General features: G+C 40.2%; 1 protein-coding gene across 2 annotated transcripts in view; it reads left to right on the plus strand.

The window, feature by feature from the left end:
* Positions 1-25,969, plus strand: part of LOC119655778 (calcium/calmodulin-dependent 3',5'-cyclic nucleotide phosphodiesterase 1-like) — an 831,136-nt gene that overhangs the window by 209,704 nt on the left and 595,463 nt on the right. For both annotated transcript variants that reach the window (XM_038061896.1, XM_038061905.1), the window contains exon 4: positions 15,856-15,886. In XM_038061896.1, the coding sequence (XP_037917824.1) occupies positions 15,868-15,886 (19 nt within the window). In that variant the 5' untranslated portion in view covers positions 15,856-15,867. The remainder of the gene's footprint in view (positions 1-15,855; positions 15,887-25,969) is intronic.

Consider the following 25,969-nt stretch of genomic DNA (forward strand, 5'->3'; position numbering starts at 1 on the left):
TAGAGTTCTATGTTTAAATAGTACAATCGACCTCGTAGACCTTGCCATATTTATTGGCCGTGGACTGCCCCATCATATATCCCATATTCTCCAACTGAACGCAACTTTTAGGGGCATAAATTCCTAGTTGACAATATGCTCTTTTCCCTACATGTGATTGAAGGTAATCCACTTCATCCCCAGTCATCAACCTGTCTGAGAAGGATCAGGTTTTAGTTCGTGCTAGTAGAGATATTCTTATGATAACATTTCATTCAAATTTTTGTACCCATATTCTGCGTGTTTTATCTCGACATGCACCCCTCGAAACACTTTCAATAAATTTCAACAGCCTTTTGTTGCATTTCGTCTAGTAGCCTTGCTTAAACTAGTGTTTCAATTTATTTGCAAGGTGAACATTTATAAATTATCGTTATATTTTGTAGGGACGGCTAGGTGATGAATGTAATATCACAAAAAACCATCAGCATCACATTACCCTCACCGAGCACGATCCAAACATAACTAAATTATACAACATCACCAAACATTACAACATCATCTGATATTACTGCCTTACCTAACATAACCGCATTGCCGAACATTACCACGTTAAAAAGACGTCCCCCAGCATAAGCGTTCTTCGCGGTACAAGTCGCAGTTTTCGATGCCGACGCCGAGTATTGGGATGTGGCCAAGCGGTCAAGGTGTTTATCGAGTGTCTATGTAGATTATCGGATGCAAATCCGTTCTCTCGGCTAAAATCAGACTATCTTCTAAGTTGATGTTTTGCGCGCTTCTAATCATTGGATCAAAAACTATTCTTCCGGATAATTTAGTAGTCAATTGTAAATGTCATAATAATAATAAAAAAATTAAATTATCAAAGCAATTTAGATTCCTGCATTTTACTTTCTAGATTTCTTTCATTTCTTGTTTCAAAGCCAATGGACATATAAGCAAATATAATGGGTGTATTCGTGTACAGCTGTTACGCAATCCTAAGAATCCCTAATTGTCTGAATTTAAAAACATGCTATATAATCCAGTTCTCGACTAAATGGGTTTTCTAAAGGAATAAAAGAAGGTGAACAGTTTATTAGAATCATTTGCACTGTTATCATCTTATGATCAAGGTGTGGGACAGTGAATCAATGCCTGACGACTGCCAAAGAGGCATTGTCTGTCTCAAACATAAAAACAAAGATATCACACAGTGCAGCAATGATAAAAGTATCATGTTGCTAAGTATCATCTATAAGATGTTTTCCGTTATGTTACTGGGTCCGATAGCCCCATACGCTCAGAACATCATTGGCCCCTTACCAAAGAAGCTTCACTCCAGGTAAACCAGCAACAAATCAGATTTTCTCCGTGCGGCAACTGATGGAAAAACTGTTGGAATGTGGACATCAGTTGCACCATCTTTTCATCGACGTTAAGACCACCTGTCATAGCATTTCCAGGGTAAAACTGTACACGGCCATGAGAGAATTTGTTATCCCCACCCAACTACTGGCCTATGCTGACGATGTCGACATCATGGGAAGAACGATCTCGAACACGGAGACCTAAAACTTTGAGACCGTTGAAAATTTCTCCTATCTAGGATCGAAAATCACAACCGATAACAGCTTAGACCATGAAATCCGCGCACAGTTGTTGACTGTCAATAAAGCCTATTTCAGTTTACAAAACCTGTTCCGCACGAAACGTCTCACCATAAGGTCAAAGCTCTTACGGTACAAGACAATGACCTTCCCAGTCCTCATGTCTTCCTTGGAGACCTGGGTTTTTAGCAAGAAAAACTCTTGACCGCATTCAAGAGAAGAATTCTCCGAACAATTTTTAGCCTCCTGGTTACGGTGAGGCGGATCACCTAATCCGTATAGATGAGGACGATTCAGCCCAGTCTATAAGGGCAATATCTATGGTAGAAAGAGAAGATAGTTGCTGCTACTACTATCTAGCGAGAACGGACGCCCAGTATGACACCGATTATGAACCAGAGACGTATGCTCTCCACGGGTGTCTCATCGTGTATAATGAGGGACTTAATCTAATGACTCCGGAGGAGATCATGATGTTGAATTACAATTACCTACTTTTGCTTTCATTCAGATGATAGATAGATGATAGATGATAGGAACCTAGTTCCTCGATTTTTCACATCTATATCATCCCTTGTCCTTCGAAATCTTTGCGTTTTCGCCGTAAATACCTCAAAATCTCTTGACATTCATAAATTAGGTGCAGAAGACTATAAAGAATGAAAATGTACATAAACCAAAAATGAAGGGAGGTACCAATCAGTCGTTGCATATACCAAGCTCATCTCAAAACCCGGAATGGTTTTGTCTGCAATAATTAAGTTGCCTCACCTTTTAAATTACATTTGAAAGATGTTAACAACTGTGGTACCTTGCTGGATATCACTACCCAAATTAAAAGGGACATTGTCGCCTAACCGGATTTGGAAAAATGTCTCCCGAAGACATTTGCTTTTGGCAGAAAATAAAGAGCAGATATAAAAGCAGAAGATTCAAGTCGATAAAGGTGTTAGCGATAGGCTGGGTGTGCCCTCCTGCTAAAGTTCTGAAGATACTTGATCTTTGGCCGACATCCTTGTAATTTATGTTATAGTCTAAAGGCCTGATTTGACAAAAATCTGGCTCAACGCTGATCACTTGCTGATTTCTTCATTATTTATAGGTATCCGCGTAAGATTTCTTAAATAAATTGATACGAATAACAACAAATAGACCCTTTCTGTGCTTGCTTCTAATGCCAACAATGCTCGAAGGGTCTCTTGTTATCAAAACTTGTAGAGAAACTAATGTTTTATAGAGTGTCGTGCAGCACACTATAACCGGGAAAGATCCCTAATTCTCTATATTTATTAAACTGAAAAAAATTCAATATTACTTTAAGATTGCAGTTCAGCAATGGCATATTTACCAATATCCGAAAATACAAAGTGTCTATAGGGATATGATTAGCGCAGAACTTTTCTTGCAAATATATTTCTATAGCTATTTTGCAGAATGATTTGTCTTTGTCAACAAAATAGATTTCCACAATGACTTCTTCATTAGACCCAAATCTATTTTCGTGAACAATTTCTCGACGATTGCGAAAAGATAATAATCGTTACGGGCTAGATATGGAGAATTCTTTGGAGGCGTGAGCAATTTGTAACCATCAACTTCTGACACAGTGAATTGGCTTGGTGAGACGACACTTTCCCTTCGTCTGTTAAGGTCATTTTTTCTAACTTCCCCTTTCAGCTGAATGCTTATCGCAACCAACTGTTGCATCTTCGCTTTAGGCAACTTTCTTCCTTTATATTCTCGTCGACTCCCTGTCGACGAAATTTTCCTAACAGAAGTGGCGTCGTTAAATCTTCAATATTTCCATAACTGAGAATGAATTGGGTTTCCTATTTGAGACAATGAAGGTCTGGAGGGATAGGATGCGGTGACTAGAAGGCTAGCTACGAGTTATGTTTTGTCAGCTATGAGACCAGAGTTAGAACTGACAACTGGAAATTGGGGACTCGCGGCGGAAATCCGTCGGGATGCAAGTGGATTTCAACGGAGGTGTCTTTCAACACATATTACTACTCTATTAGCAAATTCCGGAAATTAACTGAAATGCAGAATAGTACGTACCTTAACTTAACATCTCTGATACTGACAATGAGTAGGTGGAAGTTTTTGTGTTCATTTACTTTAATTCAGACCACCCTACTTACTCGTAGTGCACTTGCAATTTTAAGATTGGTGGTTACGGGATATAGAAAGCAGGTTCGAACACGTTCAGTTCTTAGGCAGCAGCAATTCCTACAATATTAAGATATTAACGCCCTTAAGCTCATCTTAGAAGTACAAAATTTGACAGCAGTACAAAGGATTAATATAGAGCAAAATTTAGGCAAATATTATGGAAATTGTGTCCGGATAGCTGAGTGATTTAACGTCGGATAATAGCCGACTCAGATATGATTGAATACCTGAGTCAAATCAGGGTAATAATCTCGGGCGAGCGCAATGCTGACCACATTGCCTCCTACAGTGCAACATAGTGCTGTAGTGTAACGTTACGGTCTTGAATGAAGTGCTCTAGCACACTTCAAGGCCCTGATCTAATATGAATTGTTGCGCCAACAATTATTATTACTATGGAAATTCAATTATTAGTAACAAAGTTATAGATGGTGAAAATTTTCCATTCTATTTATTTGTATATTAGTTATTCGCGATAAATATATGTATCTACATATATGTACATATATTCTAATGAGTTTGCGGATCGTGTCCAATCCAGATGGATATATGTGGACGTTTTTACCAGCGGTATTCAACTTACGTACATATGTGCTTTCGCTCAGCACTCACGGTACATCTCCTACTGTATAAGTCTGCCCATACTTCGGAACGGTAAAGAAGGGCGGACTGAACAACACTCATCAGTAAACGACGCCGACTGGACAATGGAGCAACGAAATTAGACATCTGCCGCAGCCTTGTCTGAGGTGTTGCGAATCTACTTGAAGAAGCTCATCTTCGACAAGACCGTGGTTATACCAACCAGAATTGGGAGGACTGTGGAAATCGTCTTCTTGGCCAAGACGACTTCGATTTTCTCCAGGGCAGAATCCATGTTCAGTCATCCATTTACTAACGCGCGGCAACACCATTCCTAATGTGCGCCGAGGTTGCTCAACCGTGCAAGCTGTACCTAGCGTTGAAACATCATCCGCGTATCCAAAAAAGTTCCGATTAATCGGGCATTTCGAGTCTTAGGAGAGTAAAATATAAGGCGCTCCAAAGGCCCTTGAGCCGCCCCCGATGAAACCTTCATTTTAGGCTGTGTTTTCTGGGTTTCGTAGAGCAGGACACAGTGTTTTAAATAGTCCCTTAGTTTCCACAATCTGATCCACAGTCTGGAGTGTGGAATTAAGTTTCCAGCGCCACAAGCATGTTGCATCGCCTCGCAAAGTTGAGAGCATTTCTTACGTCTAAGGTCACGAGAAGCACCACGCGAACGTTTGCCACTTCGAAAGAAATGTATTGATGATCACTGGCCTAAAAAAACATCGACTCCAGCGTCTTCTGGTTTGGCGTTGTAGTCGATTTATTGATGAATGTCTTTCAAGGACTGTGGTTTGCCTCTTCTCTATTTTTTTGGTATGGATGTCGGTGTAGTTGACTTCGACTTTAGTATAATGAAGCCACTGCGGTGGTTATTCAGCTTAGATTATTTTTGTTGAATGTTCCCTTTTATCGACGCTGCTTCGTTTGGTTACCACGAAACTCTTCCTGCAGCGTACTTAGCGGCAGACCGACACTGTTTTCCCTTCTTCTCCTTTTATCGATTGTAGGTTTCCCCTCCCTTCCAGACTGAGAGCATTGTGTCTCACCTGCCCCAAAGGTGTGGTTTTTCCACAGCTCCCCTTTGGCTGGAGTTTAGCTAGTATTTATTAACATCTGCATATCCATTATGCCTTTTTGACGTCCATAGGCATATTTTGCTGCATGATGGTACTGGCCGTCATTTTTCCTAGGACCACGACGCTTTTTTGAGTGCCTGGCTTTTGTCTACCCTTGCCTTGAAATGACTTATGTTCCCGTTTCGAATACGAATTTGATAGTGTCTTTCCTTTTCGATCGCCGGGACTCCTAGTATCTACAGCGTCAATCGCTTTTTCACTACTAGTCGCCTTCACTGTTGGGACAATGGGCCTTTCCAATTTTTTGCGTCGTTGTATCATCATCATCAACGGCGCAACAACCGGTATCCGGTCTAGGTCTGCCTTAATAAGGAACTCCAGACATCCCGGTTTCGCACCGAGGTCCCCCGAGGTCGTTGTATCACTCATAGATTTTGTCGTAATGAAGGATACGGAATCGACCATCCTCATGTAGGGGTCAAAAATTCTTCGGAGAATTCTCTTCTTGAACGCGGTCAAGAATTTGCATTTTCTTTGTTAAGAATCCAGGCCTCGGAGGAATACATGAGGACTGCGAAGATCATAGCCTTTTAAAGTAAGAGCTTTGATCCGACGTTTTGAGCGAAACAGTTTTTGTAAAGTTAAATAGGCGCTGTTGACAGCCAACAACTGTGCGTGGATTTCCTCGTCATAGTTGTTATCGGTTGTGGTTTTGAACTCTAGATTCTCCTATCTAGAGTCGAAAATCAAAACCGATAACAGCTATGACGATAGCGGTTTTGGTTTTGGTTTTGACACTGACGTTACCACCATGTACTTCACTTGCCTTCATTAATGTGCAGCCCGAGATCTCGCGTTGTAGTTATTCGCCTCCAAATTTAACCAATTCGGCTGTAATTCCATCGGCTCCTGGCGACTTATTGTTTTTAAGCCGATGAATTGCACGGACTTTCTTCTATGCTTGGTGGGTCCTCCAACTCGCTCATATCTTGGTTGTTGAGCAGTTCATCACAATACTTAAGCCATAAATCAGATTTCCCCTCTGTCTTGGCATCGAGGTGTGTAAGGCTGCATCCTGCTGACTTGTTGGTAACGCTTCCGCGATGGGTGCAGTTGCTCCCTGTACTTTTCGAGTTCACAAATTTCTTGGTTCTTCCAGGCTTCCCTTTCCCTCTGTGAAGTCGCTACTCCGCTCGCTGGAGTTTGTGATAAGTCTCCGCGCGTGTCTGCATTCTTTGAGAATGCAAAATCACTCGATATGCGGCATGTTTTCTTTCCGTTGCTAGCTTATATTCATCGTCGAACCAGCTGTTCCGACTTTTCTTCCGGCTGGATTTTTCGGTTAGGTAGTTTCTGAGAATGAGTCCATTAAAGGAATTATCACTTTCGACCTCCCGGATTCCCCTCCTTTCCAACGAAACTAAGGCCGGCTTCGGAAGGTGCTATTCGAGACCTTTAATTTGATATCCAACATGCCTACTATATATTCGGTGTAAAAATTGTACACAATTGGACCCCCTTTTAAAGAAAGATGTAACTTACTGAATGTGTGGGCGTTCCCATTTCCCACCTTCTCACAAAATCCCATGCCCATCTATATAGCCATTTCGAAAAAAACTGCGTGTGGCAGACGAATAGACATTGAACCGATTAGAATAAGGTTTTGTTTTACAAACGAAACTGTAATGGTCCGATTCTAGTTAAAAACCAACCACATTGAAGTTGAATTTCAATGTAAACAATTTATCGAATTGATAGAGTATTGAATCAGACATGGAGAAAGTTCGCTCCTAGGTATCTACAAAGCCTTCCGGAAATAATTTTTTGAAAATTGATGTTAAGGCGGGTTAAAGTTTACCAATTGGAGAGGCATATAGAGTCGGCGCGGGACATTATACAGTAACCGTTCTCGTGCCGAGGAGCAAGTTTACTAGGCGTACTATAATACACCAGACTGCAGAACCGAATACTAAAAGTCTGGGATTTTTATAGCAGGCTGCCTTCTCGATGATCTTCAGAGATGAATGGTTTTCTTCCTACGGGCGACTATGGAATTTTGCTACCCGACTATACTCTACGTATGTTCTAAAGTAGACCCGTCCCCATGCTTGTAGCAATATCTTCTTTCAGGGTCACTTTTGAGCAGACTTTAATGTAAATCCCGAATGACGTCGTTCGTTCACTTTACGTTCAAAATATTTTGTTATTTAATTCATTTTATGATATGGTGGACTGCATTCACCGAAACCACTATTTGGTTTCCGCAATTTTGCGGGAATTTTTACCTATGCATTTCACAAAGTAACGACTCTCAGGGTAACGTTGCCAGTTCATCTCTTAGGTCATTTTGTCGTGAAATTACTGGTTTCTGTTGAAAAGTACCTATTTATTCGTTCCATACCTCACATGACCATATTTTATTAAAAAAGTTACACCCGCTTCCACATGTATGGGGATAGAGCGCCGAGCTTCCGTTTTCCGACTTGTTCTGTTTAGTTGAAAATGTGTTAGTCAGCGGAGATTGAGCTTTCATAAAGAGAATCACCAACGGGTTTTCCCGATTTTATTTCATTTCAGACGGTTGAGCCCTGGACCTTATCCGGTTTATTTCACTTTTTTTTTTGTATTTCTTCACTTTGTGACATAATAAGAACCAGAGATAGGTAAAAATTTTGTTTGTTTTAATGTTACAAATGATAAGCTTAATGAGACCTTTATCTCTGTTACCTTGCGACTCATTAAAATTTACTAATAGTTTTAGCTTAGTGAAACCACATAATTCATTATATCCTTTTTTCTGGAGCTAACTGTTAAGAGTGTTAGCCAAAATTCAGCTACCATGGTAATTGATTCAGATAACAACGATATCAACAATGTTTTACTAATATTGACGAAATAAATCTGAAGCAATAAAGTGCTCAATATTAATATACTTATTGCCAATAAATTTCTTATATTCATTGCATCAATGCTGTACGGTCCTTGACAATCGTTCCCTTGTACAAATGGAACAAATGTAGTCTTATTCAGGGAGGACCTACCATAACTTCAAAAGGGAAATCACACCAAATATCCCTAACCACAAATCATTCGAGCCAGAGCCCGAACCCATATTGAAGAAAATTTATTATGCCAAGATCAAACACGTAAGTTCTCTACCGTCCACCTTATGTTATGTGCTAAATAATAACATTTCAAATGGCCTTCAATAAATACGTCCTTATACATGTAGTGCAAATGGACACATTTGTGCATAAATGTATATATTGTATATGTATATTGAATTATATAGTTCTGCACATATACGAATGTATTTCAAATAAGGTATAATGGCCCTTCGGTCTGTACATCCAAGCAGCCACGTCTGTTTGCCTATGCAACATGTTTTCGGCTATGTTGTGTGTAAGGAGCACTAGTTGATATACTTCGTAGAAGTGTGAATAGTGTTGGAGCTGACGTCCTTCTGAAACATTCAGACATGAGCGTATAGTAAATAAATAACGATCCCAAGTACCAATTTTGAAGAGGATAATAAGCCCACAAATCGACAACAGCTGTATTACCGACGCTCTCGATGCACGTTGACGTAGGAATTATTTGTTACATGAGTTTTCCCTCCGCATAAGCCTTTCAATGGTGCCAAAGTGTTATTGAGAAGTGGAGTATGTAGCTTTCATTTCGAATTCCCAATAAAGATTGAACTTCTCCAGAAAAGTCGATACAGCTAAGGCATTGATGAGAAAACTATTTTTTCAGTTTAATGAATGATACACATACATATGTTCAATGGTGCACATATGTATCCACATGTACTGAACTATTATAATAATATAAATATTATGGTAAGTAGGAAACAAGGGATGTTTCTGTTCTAGAATCTTTCTTTATTTTGGATATTTAGATTACATTGTAAAATAAACAAATCTATTTAAAACCCACGGCGCCATGAACTTCGTCCAGCTTGGAAAGATGGCACCTGGTACTTTAATCCCTCTCCCCTATTTTACAAAATGCATATGTCTTATGCCGCGTCTACACGCTTGCCACTTGTCGCAAATTATTAACAAATATTTTCCTTGATTTTGCCTATCAACATCGTCGTTACGCTAGTCACAGACGCTCAACCAAGCTGTTAAACTAGTTATTGTTTGACGCGAGATTACACATGTGTGGACAAGTTATGGTTGGTTTCGCTGTAACCGCAACCGCAACTTCCTGACAAACGTGCAACCAATTTGACAACTTGCTGGCACGTATGTGGCTTATATTAATCCGGCTCAACACGTATGCCGCTTCCCGCAACCCAGCAGGAACCAAGGGCAGAGCTTCCTCAATAGGCCCCATACAATGTCAAACAATCAAACAATTTGCACGACGGAGCGATGCGTTGTGCCATTGTATTTCCCATACACTTAAAGAAATTTTGTTCAAACATTAGTTACGACTTGGAAACGATATGAGTAACATGCCATTAAAATGCCATTGCATCTATCTGTATTGTTATCGGGAGGGGTAGAGGGATACGGGGGTGACCCCATCCTTACACATTGGACAATAGTTACTCTACCAGTTTATTTGTGATTCGAAAATAGCCCCTTTTCGGGGTCCCGTAACTTTAACAAAAGTGGAAAGGACGGGCATTTTTTCCTTCTATATATCCTCTTTACACTCTTACTCTCCGGGGGTATGGTTAGCAAACCCGACGTAGCATGATGATATCGAAATACCCCCATTAGGCGGGGGGAATTTGAGAGAGAGGACATCCTTCACCACTGCAGGAATAGGGGTCAAAATTAATCCCTATCGTGCTCTATTCTGTGCTCCTCACAGGATAGGCTTGAAAATCCAATTTGGCCATGCTGACGAAAAAAGAACCCCACTTTGAATGGCTATAACAGTTTAAGGGCGGTGGGCGCATCGAGTTTTGACCGGGTTTGAGGAAGAGGCACCACTCCCTTCCTCCTCCATAAACTTTCCACCCCTTCCAGGAGTGAGATTTATAATTCCACCTTTAAGAATGTTATATTTAGTCTCCGTTGCGCAAAAGATTTCAAAAATGTTTGAAATTCGTCAAGCATTTGCGCCGCGCATCAAATGCGCCCCCACATTAGCAAATTATTACGCAACAACCAGCATTGCCCAATTAGTTCGATAGTGTATGGGTCCTATAAGGATTCGCTTAGGATCAATGGCAATTGATCTTCATGGAATCTCTGAGCGAATTATACTTCAAAATTCCTCTGTAGGAAGCTTAGTAGAAGTAGACGCGCATGTTTTCACTTTCTGGAAATTGTTGATTGATCTAAGCGGCTTACTCAAAGGTAGTCAGACGAATAAAAGTCTTAAGAACAACAGTGGTGTTGTAAATTTAGACTTCATTGGGTATGTGGAAATATTATAGTTGACAAGTATATTATTGAAAAAACATAAGTTTCATTTTAAAACAAGTAAGCAGTAAGTAAGTTTTTTAACACCGCGCAGTAAACATATTTTTGATGCATTCATTTCCTGCTGGGAAATTCCAACTCCCAGTACTGTCTGTTGTCACTGCAATGTACAATGAACATTCCGCGTTAGCCGACTACGTTGCAAGTCGATAAGGTTCGTTCACAAACTGCTTTTCACACCGCTCCTTCATCATGGAAGATGGAAAATAAGAGTATATTTAAAGATTTTCAACTGAGATCGGTATATCCCGTAGATAACATGGAAGCTGCCATTGGAGTTCCGAGAAAATTGTTCCCCCTTGATTGCTTACCAATTTGAATGGCAAACTGCGAAATAGAGCAACTAATTTCCACAGACTGTTGGAAGCTAGCCATGGCCGACAGATAACGATTCATTTTAAATTGCTCCTTAAGTCGGTCAACCACGTATATTTCGGCTTGTTAGTTACGCCGGCAAAGCCCGCGTGCATCTGGCCACAATTTCGAATGAAAGCCAAGCGGCATCATCAGTTAAAGTTAGGACGTAGACGACCTTGAGACGAGAATTTGAGATATTTTTGTGTGTGAGCATTTATTAAAAATATTCACCAGCAAAAAAGATGCGTTTATCGAACATGTTCACTAGCAATAGAGATACCCAGAAAATTCTCGATCACATTTTAAACAAACAGGAAAACCTCGTTCAAAGTCTAAACAAACATGTCTAACCGGTTGGTCGAATCATTTTTCATTCGATCAGCAGCCGTCAGAGTCAAAACTGACACACTAGCTGTTTCCCATCCCCGAAGCGGCCACTAGTCAAATGCTAACTCTTGAAGTATAACTGATAGGCCGAACTGTATGCGGATGGTGGGCTTTACAATGTCCGATGGGAAGGTGTCTAATGTGTTAAATGGTGCCTCCGTTTAGTGAAACTCCAAAATTATTAAAATAGAAACTTTACTGGTATTGAAGCGAAACCCGATTTTTGTCTCTCTACATTACACATGTGGATTAGATCATACGAATATTTTTTGCATATCAGTTACAGATTCACAATTAAATAAGTCCGAAACCGGATGAGAGATATGACAGATTTTGTGAATGACATATGTAAGAATAGGATTCCATTTGTACTCAACTAGTACGTCTTAATGTATACGAATTAAATTTATCATTATATTATTAATTCCCTTCAAACTTCAAATATTATCGCCTATATCGTGCGTGCGATTCTGCAATCCTCAGACGAATTTTCCAGTAAAATTCCAATAAAATTCCAGTAAAAACAGGGTCGGTATGAGATCTATTTCAAGGTCTAGATTTTTCATCTATATTTTTTTCCGATTGGATATGAGAATGAGTCTTCTCTCGCTTCAAGTTTATACTTTCTGATCCTCCACTCCCGTACTTTGCTACCGATTGTAAATCTGAGACCTATCTCGTAAAATACTAATCGAAACCTTTCATTTGATACCCAATACGACTATACTCAGTGAAAACAAATTTTGCAACCCCTCTCCACCCCAGTTGAACTCCACCCAAAGGAATCCCTTGCACTGTATACATTGGAATTCATAGTCTGTGTACTTTCACATCAGGAAATGTGGCAATTTCCGAGAGAAGTGCATGCAAGAGATGGAATGGAATGGTAAACCGATTTTAACAACTCTTTGATTCCGCTGAACCCTAATAATGGAGTATAAGGCAGCAATCGGAAATGCACGAAATGACAAACAGAAAGTCAAAGATTAACTCTAAATTCAAGAACGAGTTTGGCTAAACTGAATTTCAATTTCAATAATGATAGTAATAATGCAGGATGTTTTTTCAAAAACAAAAAACAACTTCTGATCGTTGTATTTATAACTTATCCTATCGGGTATTTTCGTGATCAGCGCAAAATTTCCCACAAAATAGGCTAATAAATGTTTTTTCCTCTTAGATTGGTCGTTCGCCCCACTGTGCGACAGTTTATTGGGGCTTGGCAAGTGTGTGGATGCACCAGCCCGCCAACACACGCTAGCAACCAAGGGGAACACGCTTGAGCCTTTTTGTTAACGCTTGACAAGTGGGCAAATGTGGACACCGCATTAGATAGGAGGATTTGTCAACAGCTTCAAAGTTGTATGCTCCTATATATCAGTTAACCAGTACTGTTTGATATTGTTGGTTGTTTCGTTTTTGATACTCTCGTGCCATTTACCGCCTGCTCGATCTGGCTAAAGGCAGTTTGTACATCTCGATTTGTTATTCCCATTATGTCGATATCATGAGCGTAGACTATTAGTTGGGTGGACTTAGGAAGCATGGTGCCTTTTGCATTTCTATCAGCGTCAGGAATCGTTTTTACAGGGTCAAGCTAAAAAGGATGGATAATTGGGCTCTTATAGGCGGTCTTGTGGTCGATGAAAAGGTAGTGCAACTGATTGACACAGTCCAACAGTTTTTCCATCGGTTGTCGCATAGAGAAACTCTCTCTGTCCCTTTGGTATAAGCCGATAATGTTCTGGGAGTGTGGGGACTATCCGCCGTAGCAAGGTAGTGGAGGATATCTTACATATTGTACTCAGTACCACAATACCTCTGTAGGTGATTCACCGCAGGACATCCCCCTTTTTAAGGTTTTGTTTGCAAAACAAAACCTTATTAAAATGGGTTTAATGACTGTCTGCCTGTCCGTCTCTCTGCCTGCCTTTCACACGCACTTTTCTCAGAAACGGCTACACCGATTAACACGAAATTTGTTGAGATGGGGGAACTGGAGCCCCTAGATATGCAGTGAGTGATATTCTTCTACGTTGAGATTTAGGAGGCTACCCATACATGTAAAAGGGGGGTGTACAAATTTTTTTCATCGAATATAGTTATCAAATTAAAAGTCTTAATTAGTACTTTAGTTTTGAGATTTGTTAGAAAGGCGGGGAGGACCCATTCTCAGAAACTACCCAACCGAAAAATCTGAAAAAAATCATCAAGCTGCCTCTATATGGTGCCCAGACCTCGAAGTACTCTCCATATCGATATCTGTTCAAATTAAATTAATAATAGCAAATTACCATATTTATGGGAAAATTGAGTGAAACCCCCCTTAAGTTTATTCCAGAGTTTTAAAAGATGGTATTAGTGTAAAATATAATATAAAATATATCATACTATTAGTAACAAAGTTACGTAGCTCAAAGTTGTCTTTACCGTGTAAATTACAGTCCGAAGTACTAAATTTGACATTCTAAATACATATACATAGCGCGCTACGTATAACAGGGATAATTCTACACTCACAGAAGAAGCAAATAAAACCTTCCATACCTGAAGCGCCCAGCTTCCGGTTTCCCGACTTGTTATGTATGAAACACATAACATCTCGTTGCTACTCATCGGGTATTGACTTACTCGCAAACCTTGAGTTTGAGTTGATGAACCACATGTAGTTGGTCGTCTCCATATTTAATCAGTTCGCTTGTAATTTTATCGAATCCCGGCGACTTATATTTGTGAAGCCGAATTATTGCACGGGTTGTTGTTGTTTCATGCTTGATAGTGGAAATATTTAGCGGGATCTCCGCCAGTATTGCGATTTTTGAGCAATTCATCAAAATACTCAACCCATCGTTCCAACATGCCCACACTGCCAGAAATCAGATTTCCCTTTTTATCTCGCGGGATGCGCATCGAGATGTATACTTTATCCTGTTGATTTGGTGGTACTCGATAGAAATCGTGATAGGTGTGTCCGCGTTCTTTGGGATTGCTGTATTGCCGGGATCCGTTACTGGCTTACATTCATGTCCAACTAGCCATTCAAACTTTTTTTGAATGGACCCAAATAGGTTTGTCATCATACCAATGATAATGTTCTTTTTCTTGGTTGTCAACATCATTTGTCGATATTACTTGGGTTCACAACACCATTCAAACCAATCGCACCGCTCGATGAACGTATGATGAAAATGATTCCATCTGGATAGGCCGACGTTTGTTTGTGTATCTCTTTCCTCGCAAACTATTTACTTCCAACAACCATTTGATGTGACACTGCTAATTGACTAATCCGCTGTTCATTATCATTGATAATTATATGTAAACTATAAGAAGCAACCGACTACAATAAGCCACGGGTCTAGATCGTGGAAGGCGACGTATCGCCTGAATACGGGCTTCAAATCCTCAAGTACGATTTTGATATCATACATGTGGCAGAATAAAGAGGAAACCTTTTGGAACGGTCTTACATCGGCCTCATATTGAGGCTCCGCAACATGTAGTTGCTCTACTCAATCTAGGGAACTAGTTGGGACAATTTGTTCAGCTTTTTATAGGAAAGGAAGACTCGCTTGATTCTTCTCCATTCTCCGTTTTTCGTAAAGTAAGAACTCGCAGGCATCATCTCGTGGAGGGTTTAGTAGCAGCGTTGGAGGGAGATAGGGTTTGGTAACAGAGCTTGATGTTAGTTCAGCGGGCACTTCTCAGATTTTATGCTCCATGAATGGTATCAACCCACATTTCCCCCTAGGGCCTACAATACTCTTTGACCGCCCCTTTTATGAGATTTTTCTCGTTCAAATTGATTACAACAAATTCCTAAAAAATAATTTTCACATATTATCTGAGCACTATGTACCAGTAGGCCAGGAGGTATGAATTTATAATTCAAGACTCATTAGCTCTCGCACATCTTGAATTAGCTATCATGGAGACATTTATAATCATATGTTGACTGCTACATTTTGGAGTCGACCCACACCTCCAATTTCGTTTTTTACTTCGGCGAACTGGCAAAGGGAATTTATGTGCATTTAGATACGTGTTAAGTGAACATTTTTCAAATTTATCACACATTTCTCAATGAAAGAGCTTCCGGCTCTTCTATGATCGCACGTTTTTTGTAAATTTTGAACGAAAAATAAAAAAAATGCATATTTCTCAATAAGTTATATTTTACGCCTGTATTCATTGGAGAGTTAAAAAAATAATAACAAAACTTTTTTTTTCTAGGTAAGGAAATGAATGACGGTTTTAAAACAGAGTAAGTCACATAAATGTAGATATACTTCAAACTACAGAAGTACGGAACACGAAATCAGATAATGAAAAGGAAAATTATTTCCCTTTAATATTATATTATATTTATGAGCTCAAACTGAGCATGTGTGAATTTGGGCTATAAGAATCTGATAATTTTTATTGTACAATGTACAATATCTATAACACTTCGCTTTTTCTACAGATAATTCTTTGAAAGATTATTTTTATGTCTTTGCACAATTTGTATAATCTCCAATGTGATTGCCAATGTCGCAAAAGTCTTCTTTTCCTTATATTATTTTTGGGTTAGATAGTAAAAAAACTTGAATAGTATTGAAGTGACGGTTTTTCTTTTAATAAATAAGGATCCTAATTATAGTATTTGCGAACCTATTTTCATCCACAACGGTTGCCTTATTACTTATAAAGTTTCCACACAGGCCTCATGAAAATATCTTTTCAATACGAAAAGAGAAGAGAGAATGAGCCACCGATAGTTGATAGTTTATGTACAGCCCACATACTTTTGAACTAATGAACTGCCTTCTGTGGCCAACGGCGGGACTTCCAGTAGGTTGAAGAGCTCATCATGCAAAAGGTCCCTTTTAATTACTAGGCAGAGAGGCTGGCACTCAAACTTTCTCCATTTTAACTGCAATCTTGTTAGTGCACATTATAGCGCCTTTTCACGCATCTTGTCTGAATTTAGAAAGGTCTGTTTACAGAATAAGTTTTAAATCCGCAGGATTTTCTGTATCGTAAAAGTCTATCCTTTCCTTTCAATGGTATGATATAAAGTGGAGATGGTGTAATCGCGCTGGATGCACCGCCAACCACGTTTTGGAGAGAATTCCGTCTCCGTTTTTTATTAAAAGCGTTGATCTTCCCTTAAAATTCTGCATAATTTCTTCCACACTGGTGTAAAACCTATATTATAATAGGAAAAAGCGGTTGCACTCAATGCCGTAGCCAGAAATGCGATTAACGCCCCTCCTTAGTGTGTGACCTATTCAATTAATTTTTCCCGTCGCGTACGGGTAATAGGTCTGTGCGCCGGCCAAGTTCTTCAGTTGAAATAGTGTGAGGCCAGCCTACCCCGATGATATGACCCAGCCAGGTATTTACGGAGGCTTGGAGTTATCAAGAAACACTGGTGGTCACCTTCCATATATTATTTACATATGGGAACACCGGAAGAACACAAGCACAGAACAGTCTCAGCTTGATCTTTGTGTTGAAGTAACTTGATTTCAGATTTCAGAGAAAGCAATGAAAACGGACCTGGCACTGTCAATGGGTTGGGCGACATCCATTTGGGTACCACGTCGTCTGCCAAAATCACACCTCCTAGATATACAAACTGATTGACGCCTTAGATGCTACTGTACAAATCTCTCTTTCCGAATCCAAACCCATTTAGCGAAGGTTCATGACCAGTTAAGTGGGAAAGCAGATATCACCAGCGTATTCGAGTTATTTGAGGAAAAATACCATAGTGCGTTGAGCTCCTCCGGATAAGGCAACATCGAGCACATCACCGATATCGTTATCGGTGAAAAGTACTCTGCTTTGGATCTCAAAATTCCCTGAGATTCTACCTTGGTGCAGAATGTGACATTTCACACAGGTGATGCGAAAATGTAAACTCCGTGCACTATTCGAAAATGTAATGTAATTATGTTACCAAAACAGGAGGATCGAGAGCGAACACCTGCCTGCTCTTTGTCAACCAAGCCTTGATGTCCTTTGATATATACCAGGATTATTTTAGTTATTATGTTTGCGACGTTAGGAAACACCTCCAATTTTACATTCAAAACGGGTGCCTTCTTTCGCAATCTTAACGATTATCCCTTTCTTTCACTCCCTGGGGAAGGTTTCGGATTCCCAAAATTGCCGTACAAGTACAAGTGTCATAGCGGAAGGTCGTGGATTAAATTCCATTGGTAGTAAAGGGATTTGTTATCGTTACTGGATGTGAGATGCCAGTCGACTCCGCTTTAAATGAGTACCTGAGTCAAATCAGGGTAATAATCTCGGCGAGCGCAAGGCTGATCACATTGTCTCCTACAGTGTACTGTAGTGTACCGTTCCGATCTTGCATGAAGTGCTAACACATTTGAAGGCCCTGATCCAATTAGAATTGTTGCTCCAACGAAATAATCGTCATTATTATATAAAATACTATATTTTTCACAATTAGGCTCCTTCAAATTATTAGGTTATAATTTGATTTGTTTCAAGTGCGTAATCAGGTAAGGTGTCTAACTTAAGCCCTGAGCCATACACATGGTGATGCTTTCTCGCAAATATACTCGTTTACATCTATATCGCTCCCAAGTATTTGGCGACCAGTTCGAATGTAATATGCGTAATATCTCTTACGGCGTATAGTAATGAGGACCGCTTTCGTTCTTTCCGCCGCAGTATTAACAAAGCCTACTGTAGCCATTACTTAACTCGGCATATTCGATATGCTTTGCAACTACAATCAGTGTTATATTGTCGGTGTAACCCAGCAGCGTGGCCGTCTCTGATTACCAAAGATAAAGTACATCGTTGTATACAATGTTACACGGTCGTGAACGCAGTACAGTGTCACGTGGGACGCTTCCGCAGACAACGTACATTTTGCATCCAGTATTGGTATCATACCTGAACCTCCATTCTAGAAAGTAAATATCGCACGAGGGGTAAGTAAAACAATTGTCTTTAGGGACTACTATCCATCTTTCTGTCTACCTTTCTGTCCGCCATATGCACCGTCCTTAGAAATGGTTATACCTTTTGACACGAATTTCTTTGGGAAGATGTGCATACTGGCGCATGCAGTGAGTGACATCGTCCTACGACCAAATAAGCGCATCTGGAGTATCAAATGAAAGGTTTCCATAAGTACTTTCCAAACCTAGTCATAGTTTTAACATTAGTTGTTAAGGGGGAGAGTACGAAGGTTAGAAACTGATCAATTGTTTCCCCTGGCCATTTACACAGGTTACCCCGTCAAAATATCAAAAAAATAGGAAGCCGTCCTATAGGACATCTAGGCCCCGAAATACAATGCCGTAATATAGGCTAGTATGTCGGGCATGGTAGCTCAAATTTGTTGGAAATATAACTATTAATAACAAAATTAACTGGGTCAAAATTGTCTCTTTTGTGTAAATTTATTGCAATCAACTCAATATAAGACTTAAGTGAGTATGGCAAATGTAGCGATTCTGTATTTATATATTGTTATATGAAAATGCGCCGAGTTTCCGGTTTTCGACTTTTATTTGTTTTGAGCTTTTTCTGTTTCCCTGTATTCCAGCTTACTTGAATTCCAATTTACTACTTTACAGAGTTTTCAATAATTCTAGTAGTTCTAGGGCAGGAATATCTACAATATGTGAAATTGAACGTTTGAGTATGAAATACACCCCTCATTTTTAAAGTTTTGTGTAAAACAAAACCTTTTTAAAAGCGGTTTACTGTTTGTCTGTCCGTCCGTCTGTCTGTCTGTCTATCTATCCGTCACTCACATTTTTCTCGGAGATTGTAGCAGCGATTCACACCAAATTTGGTGGAAAGGTGGGAACTGTGAACGCTCACGCATACAGTAAGTCACATCCTGTTACGTCGAATTTAAGGGGAAGAATTTGGTACATCCCCGTCTTAAAGTCATGGATTATGAACTCAATGGCAGCCAAAATCAGGGATAACATTTCCCAAATCCGTCTTGCCAGAATAATCGCTCAACCAAATTAAGTCTTGAAATAATGTGGCTGAATTAATAGCGCCGCTGAATTTTGGACAAAAGTGATGTTAATAAAACATGTATTCTGCTGTATTAAATGTATTCTGCTGTATTAAATGTTTCAACATATACTTCCTCAGCGAGACCATTTAGTATAAAATAGGTGGAAGTGAAGTAGACGCCGGGTTAGATCTTCAAAGCCAGCCCGCGGCGTCCCCGAAGGATAGCAGCTTCCCCATTACACAGCGAAGGCATATTCGCGCAATACGTGAAATAAGAACAACGTTATTCTAGGTTCCAATATTATCTACAAATAAGTCCTGGGGCTAACCCAATATACTTTCTAATATTTTTAAAGCATTTCGGGAACCACTTGTTCCCGTCATCAGTGCCTGTCCTGGATTTGGTGGACTTGTTAGCACTGATGAAGGGAACAAGTGGTTTCCAAACATCGGCATTTGCAAGAATAAATATCTACACCAGCGAAAAAGAAAAAACAAGTTTTTTATTATTTCAAATAGGTAATCGCTGGAAACACCGCATAATTACACTCATATATACATGATTAAAAAACGTCACGATGCTTTACGTTTTTGTCGTAATCGGGGAAAATTTTGACCATAGACGTGGACGTTAATAACAATTAGAAAGCGTGATGCTAAATAGATATCTTTTAGCCGTGTATATATGCTTTAAAAATATTAGAAAGTATATTGGGTTAGCCTTCATTCAGCCCAACAGCGATAATTGAGACGGTTGAAGACCTCAAAGAAACGGTGGAATGACTAGAAACGAATGAATGAATAAAACATTTTCAAAAGTATACATGATGTAATTTTGAGGATGTATATTATATTAAGTTTCGTCTCAATAAACATAATTCGCGTAATCGATACTCATTCCCTTTTCCCTTTGTCATTAGCCTGTAAATCTACATGCAAACATCCTATGTCCTCCATCTCGCAATAGTGCAGGCACTACTGCTTTAGCAGATAAAATCCAAAATGTTGGCTATTCAATATTAACGAAGACAAATTCCTGCTAAACCCATTTGACGTCCCGTCTCATGAATTCAAACTATTGCACGGTTAGTATATAATCCTCAGTCGATACGCTTCTCCCTAGAAGACAATCTAAAAAGCACCCCATGCATTGTAGTGTGACACTAAGATGTTCAGATAAGCACGAATTCTATTCAATTTCTTCCCTTGGAATCATATGGATTGCGTAGTAAGACACCATAGTGCTTTGTAAAGCTATAAACATATCAGAATATATTAGTCGCTGATCATAAGAACAGGACTGAATGCGATACGAAGGCGTTAAATGGTAGTATACGAGCATGTATTCCGAATACCATTAACACGAATCGATGCCAACATGTTTGCAAGATATCTCGATGCCCACCCAAGTCAACTCCGACTTGGAATGTTGTGTTCAGGAGAATTAAAGGCGACTTTTATCGATGGAATCCATTCTGAGATCCTGGATTGGACACCTGATGAATTTCTGATTAGCTCTCGTTTTAATTAAGTTTTCACGGAAAGCGCTACTTCTTCCAATGTGGATCATTATCATTTCGATATTCACTCAAAATACTCGCACATACATTTTCAAAATGAATAAGTGTATCCCATAACGTGGAATGTCTGGGCGTCTTTCAAATTAATTAGAGGCTTTTCACTAGGAATTAGTGGGAAATGTGCAAGACTCCATTGGAATACGTACCGTACTTCGAAAATTATCTTTTCAATTTTACTGAATTGCTTTCTTTACTCGACTTATGAATACACTTAGGATTAGTAAATATCCCCCTAATTACGAAAAAGGAAGAAGCGAATTCCAGAAAAATAGAGAAAAATACATTCCATTTTTTCTCCCTGTAACTAGGTCACTTTCCTAAGACCTGAAAGGCGACATCGTCATCGCTGCCGTATGGTGAAAGAAAGAGAATGGTAAATAACATCCTAGTAAAAGGAATTCTCATAATCTCTGGAATTTTTATGGCACGCAAAGCTAGGCGGAATTCATTTTTCTACAAAGAAAGGCTCTCTTCATAGAATTACTTTTAAATATGAGAACTTAGAGAACGCCAAGACGATAAGTGCTGCTGGAGACACGTTTATGAGGGACATCAATTATGTGAAAAAATGTTAGCTTGAGAACAAGCTTAACTTCTCTAATCCCCGGCTTATTCATTATATCTAGAGTTTGCACATCGTCTTGCACTGTGGTACCACTAATTGCACTATTTGTGTGCGAGGGAAAAATGCTGGGATGACTTTCAATGTAGGCGGAATCATTTTTTCGGCATTAGCAGGTTATAGTCGTATTGTTAATTCAATACATGTCCTCCCCATTCTGTATTCTATGAGAAAACGAAGTGTGCACTCGAGATATTTTTCCTTCAAATTCAATCCATGAGTTCTTTAACTTCTCCCACCAAAGCAGAGTTGTGACTTCTGAAAAACTTCACCTTTAAAATGTGTTTGGAAAGTTCCAGCTGCATCAGCACAAGCACATATGAACTCTACCTACCTGAAACGACGAAAGAAATTTCGAAGTGCTGGGTCGAAGTGTGGGGCATCAAGAGGGATGTTTAAATTTCGATCGATAGAGACATTCAATACTTAGTAATTCGACCCGGCTCTTATGATTCCCAATCATTTTAGCGGAATTTTTGAGTCATTGAAAATTTCTGCGTTTACTGCTTGTACACCTTTAATTCGAATCCTATACCAAAAAAATTCTGAAAGCATCTAATAGGCCATTCCCTATCCTCACCCACCATTTCCAGAATTCTATTTTAAAAGTGCTAAATATACTTAGAAAATTATGCTCAAATGTTGCCCTTCTCTGGCGTTAAAAGTAGTTGTGCATTATGCATAGATTTCTTTAGACATTCATTTATGAGTGAAAAATGCATAGAAATTATTTATTAATATTGAAGGATCATTTTTCCCCCAGTCAATCTATGTAGCGCTGACAATCAGGATGTTTCATTAGACGCTTTGATTTCATACTGCCAAGAACCGAAGGCAGCTCTCATATTTGTTGCTGGAGAGACTCGAAACCGATAAAATCAATTTTCCCCATCTTTTAGCCCCGTCAAACCGTACCGACATCACTTTAGGGGTAGGCCTAATCCTACTCTAAATTGTCCGACATTAGCGTTTGAATCCTCAGTGCATTGCTCAACATAACTCTCCCCTCTCCTCTCTCTTTAGTACAGTAAAACATACTCTAGCTTTTCCCAAGCGAGAACACACGGCTCAGGAGAGGAGAGGCTGTTATGTATTGTTGAAGGGATGATGTTGTTGTTGTTACCGTTCTGCTCAGTGACGAACTGCATGAGATAATAATTTGGTTCACCCTGGATGCGCATCACCCAAGGAAGGGTCTTTGGAATCATCAAGTATCTCCAATATACCCCATTTTCTTTTTGCGGGGGGTAGATGTGTTTGCGTACAGAGTGTTGGAGTCCTGAAACGATACGCCGTTAGCCCATCAGCTAGAAACCTCCTCGTCATCAGAAAATTGACCTGGAACCCTCCCGCTCTACCAGTCCATGTAGCCTTCAGATCTGGGAATTCGTTTCATCAACGGGACTGAAGAAGAGGCAGGGAGCTCTTAGTTCAAAGATCGCCCACCACAAAAAGAACCCAAATGTACTGCATAAGACAATTCCATCTGTCAGGGCTCCTTAACATCTCTTTGACAAGGAAGAAAGCTCTCCCATGTCTGCACAAAGTTATTACTTAAACCCATGTATCCTTTCCTTGTGGTTGTAGATGGCTTTATGTTTTTTAGTAAGTAGGGCAAGGGGAATCACTCCCGCGATTATCATCACAGCCCGTTGTGGACAGTGCGATACGTAAAGCTCCCTTTCTCTATATATGGGCAAGGCACTTATAATATACCTTCTTGCGAAGAGCCCATACCTCTGCGCCATAGAGCTGAACAGGCTTCGTTGCTCCCATAAGAAGACTTTCCAGGTAGAAATAGGGACGCAACATTCCCCACTAACCGATGGTCGAGACTCCAGCTGCAGCTTCGGGTCGAGCGTGAAACCAAAATTTGTAACCTTGGTTTTGACTCACTCAGTCAACCCGTCGATTAATATGGGACGCAGGGTCGGGATTCTCTTTCTGGTCAGCGTAGGGCTGAAACAATGAGCAGTCATCCATTCGCTTACCTGCCGCAACAATATGTCAAGCCTGCTTTGCGCATGTTCAACAATGGCAACAAGCGTCGCAACTCATCTACATAACCAACTAGCCCGACTCTCCTGGCATGTCGAGTTTTAGTTGACCATTGTAGGAAACTTTCAAGAGGTCCGGCCCTAGGTTGGATCCCAGTGATACTCCCGACGTGACCACTATCCTTCTCTGGCCTTCAAGCGTCTGATAGACCAGGTAGCGGTCTTTGAGATAATCCCTCAATATTCGTGGCAGATAGCTCGGATGTGGAATGAATTTTGCAATGTGTATGGCATAGCTTTCCAGTTTATGGAAATGAAGGCATTTCTCACATCAAGCGTCATGAGTAGCACTATCCGTCAAGATCCGCGTCCATGCATGCACAACCTCCGTAACAGCATCCACATGGATTTCTCAGTCCCCGTTAGTACCGATAGCTTGAGCGTTCTATCCGGATATGCTTTTGAGTCCTTTCCCGGCCATGTCAAGCATACACAGCGGTCGATATGCAGCTCATAGTTCAAGGTTTCCTTTTTCTTTGTTGGTCATCTCATCAGTGACAAGTAAAAATCCCCTCCGTCTGGCAAACGTTGAACGCGCCGAGTAGGAAGTCTGGCCGTTGTTAGAACACTAGTATATATTCCGTCAGGATGCCATCAGGAACAAGCACCTCGTTGGTCTTCGTAGTAAGAAGCCTCTTCAATCTCTTCCATGCTGAAAGGGAGGGTAGTCATTGAGATTTCTGGCGAATATGGTCCCATAATACGCCCAACGATGGCACCTGTGATTCCAGCAGAACATTTACGCTAAGGGTGACTCATTCGCAGTCTGCCGCCCCTCCCACCCCCCGGCTCTCTTATCAGGATTCAAACAGCATCCTTCAAAGCATTAAGCCCAGGCCGAAGGTCTGGTATCGTTTCAGACATAACGCTTGATTGCCTCTTCCACTTCGACCTGTTCTGTGAGGCAGCCAAAATTTCAGATTTCGAGAAAGCATATAGGCCCCAGACTAGAAGCGGGAGTCATCTTTCCCAGCAGCCACTTGATCGCCTCGCAGAACGTATCCTTGCTAATTGACTTCGGGCAAAATTCAACGGAGACTCCGTCACCCTTTGTTTCCCGTGTGGAAGCGACTTCCACTCCGCTGTGTTTGAGCTGCATCTTAAGGCAAGGTTTAAAGTTAAAACTTTAGTGAGCTAGCCGATGGTCTAGTTCTTCTTTTTTTCCTTGTCTCTTCTGTTAGTGTATTCGTAACCGCCTTAACATTGGACAGATGGTTTTCTGAGGGCGTAGGGTTTCTTTTTTCGTCCTATTTTTGGGCCCAGCAGACTACTTGGATGAAGTCTCCTTCAGGCGCCTCTTCCTCCTTCCGCTTTTTTTCCTCCGAACCATTTGGCACATACAGTGTTTTCAGCGCGAAGTGTGGCTGCTTTTACTTTTCGCGAGTCTTCTGCTGCTGTCCATATTCACCTGTAGAAGGGATTGCATTTGAGGGATTCTCCTAGCTCTGCCAGTCCATTTTCCATGCCTTTGTTCTCATTCTTCTAGAGAAACGTTGACAACAGCATCTTCTACAACACTGTTGCGCGTTTCCTGGAAAGGCTCATTCAATGTTCGTATAAACTCTTCAATCAGAGGAACTGAAACTTAGCATGGAAGGTAGACACAATATACAGCAAGCGTGATTCCACTCGGAAAGGACATACCAACAGTGAGGAACCAGACGTTAGTGACGACAGTTGAGTACTTGCATGCAGAAATATGTTGCTTCATGGCAATTAAGACACCTCCTTTGGTGACTTCACCTTTTACCCGGGTAAAACGATCGGAAGGAAAAATTGTGTAACCCTCAAGAAGCTCTGTATTGAATATTTTAGATTGCAGCCATGTTTCAGTTATGCAGGTAAATTATGCATTGCAGTTCCAGCAGAAACTCGGAGTTTAAATAGTTTAATTCGTCATATTTTGATAAAATAATATGAACGGCACTACCACTTCCATCCATTGTATCAGTTTCTTCATCAATCAGGATCACAATGTTCTGCTCCTCTAGTTTCTTTCGAAGTGAAAGTGGTCATACCATTTTACGGGGTAGATTTTTCCTATAACTATACTGATATGCTTACCTATTGGTTTAAATAACTTT

Source organism: Hermetia illucens, chromosome 1 (assembly GCF_905115235.1).
Source record: "Hermetia illucens chromosome 1, iHerIll2.2.curated.20191125, whole genome shotgun sequence".
Taxonomy (NCBI): Eukaryota; Metazoa; Arthropoda; class Insecta; order Diptera; family Stratiomyidae; genus Hermetia; species Hermetia illucens.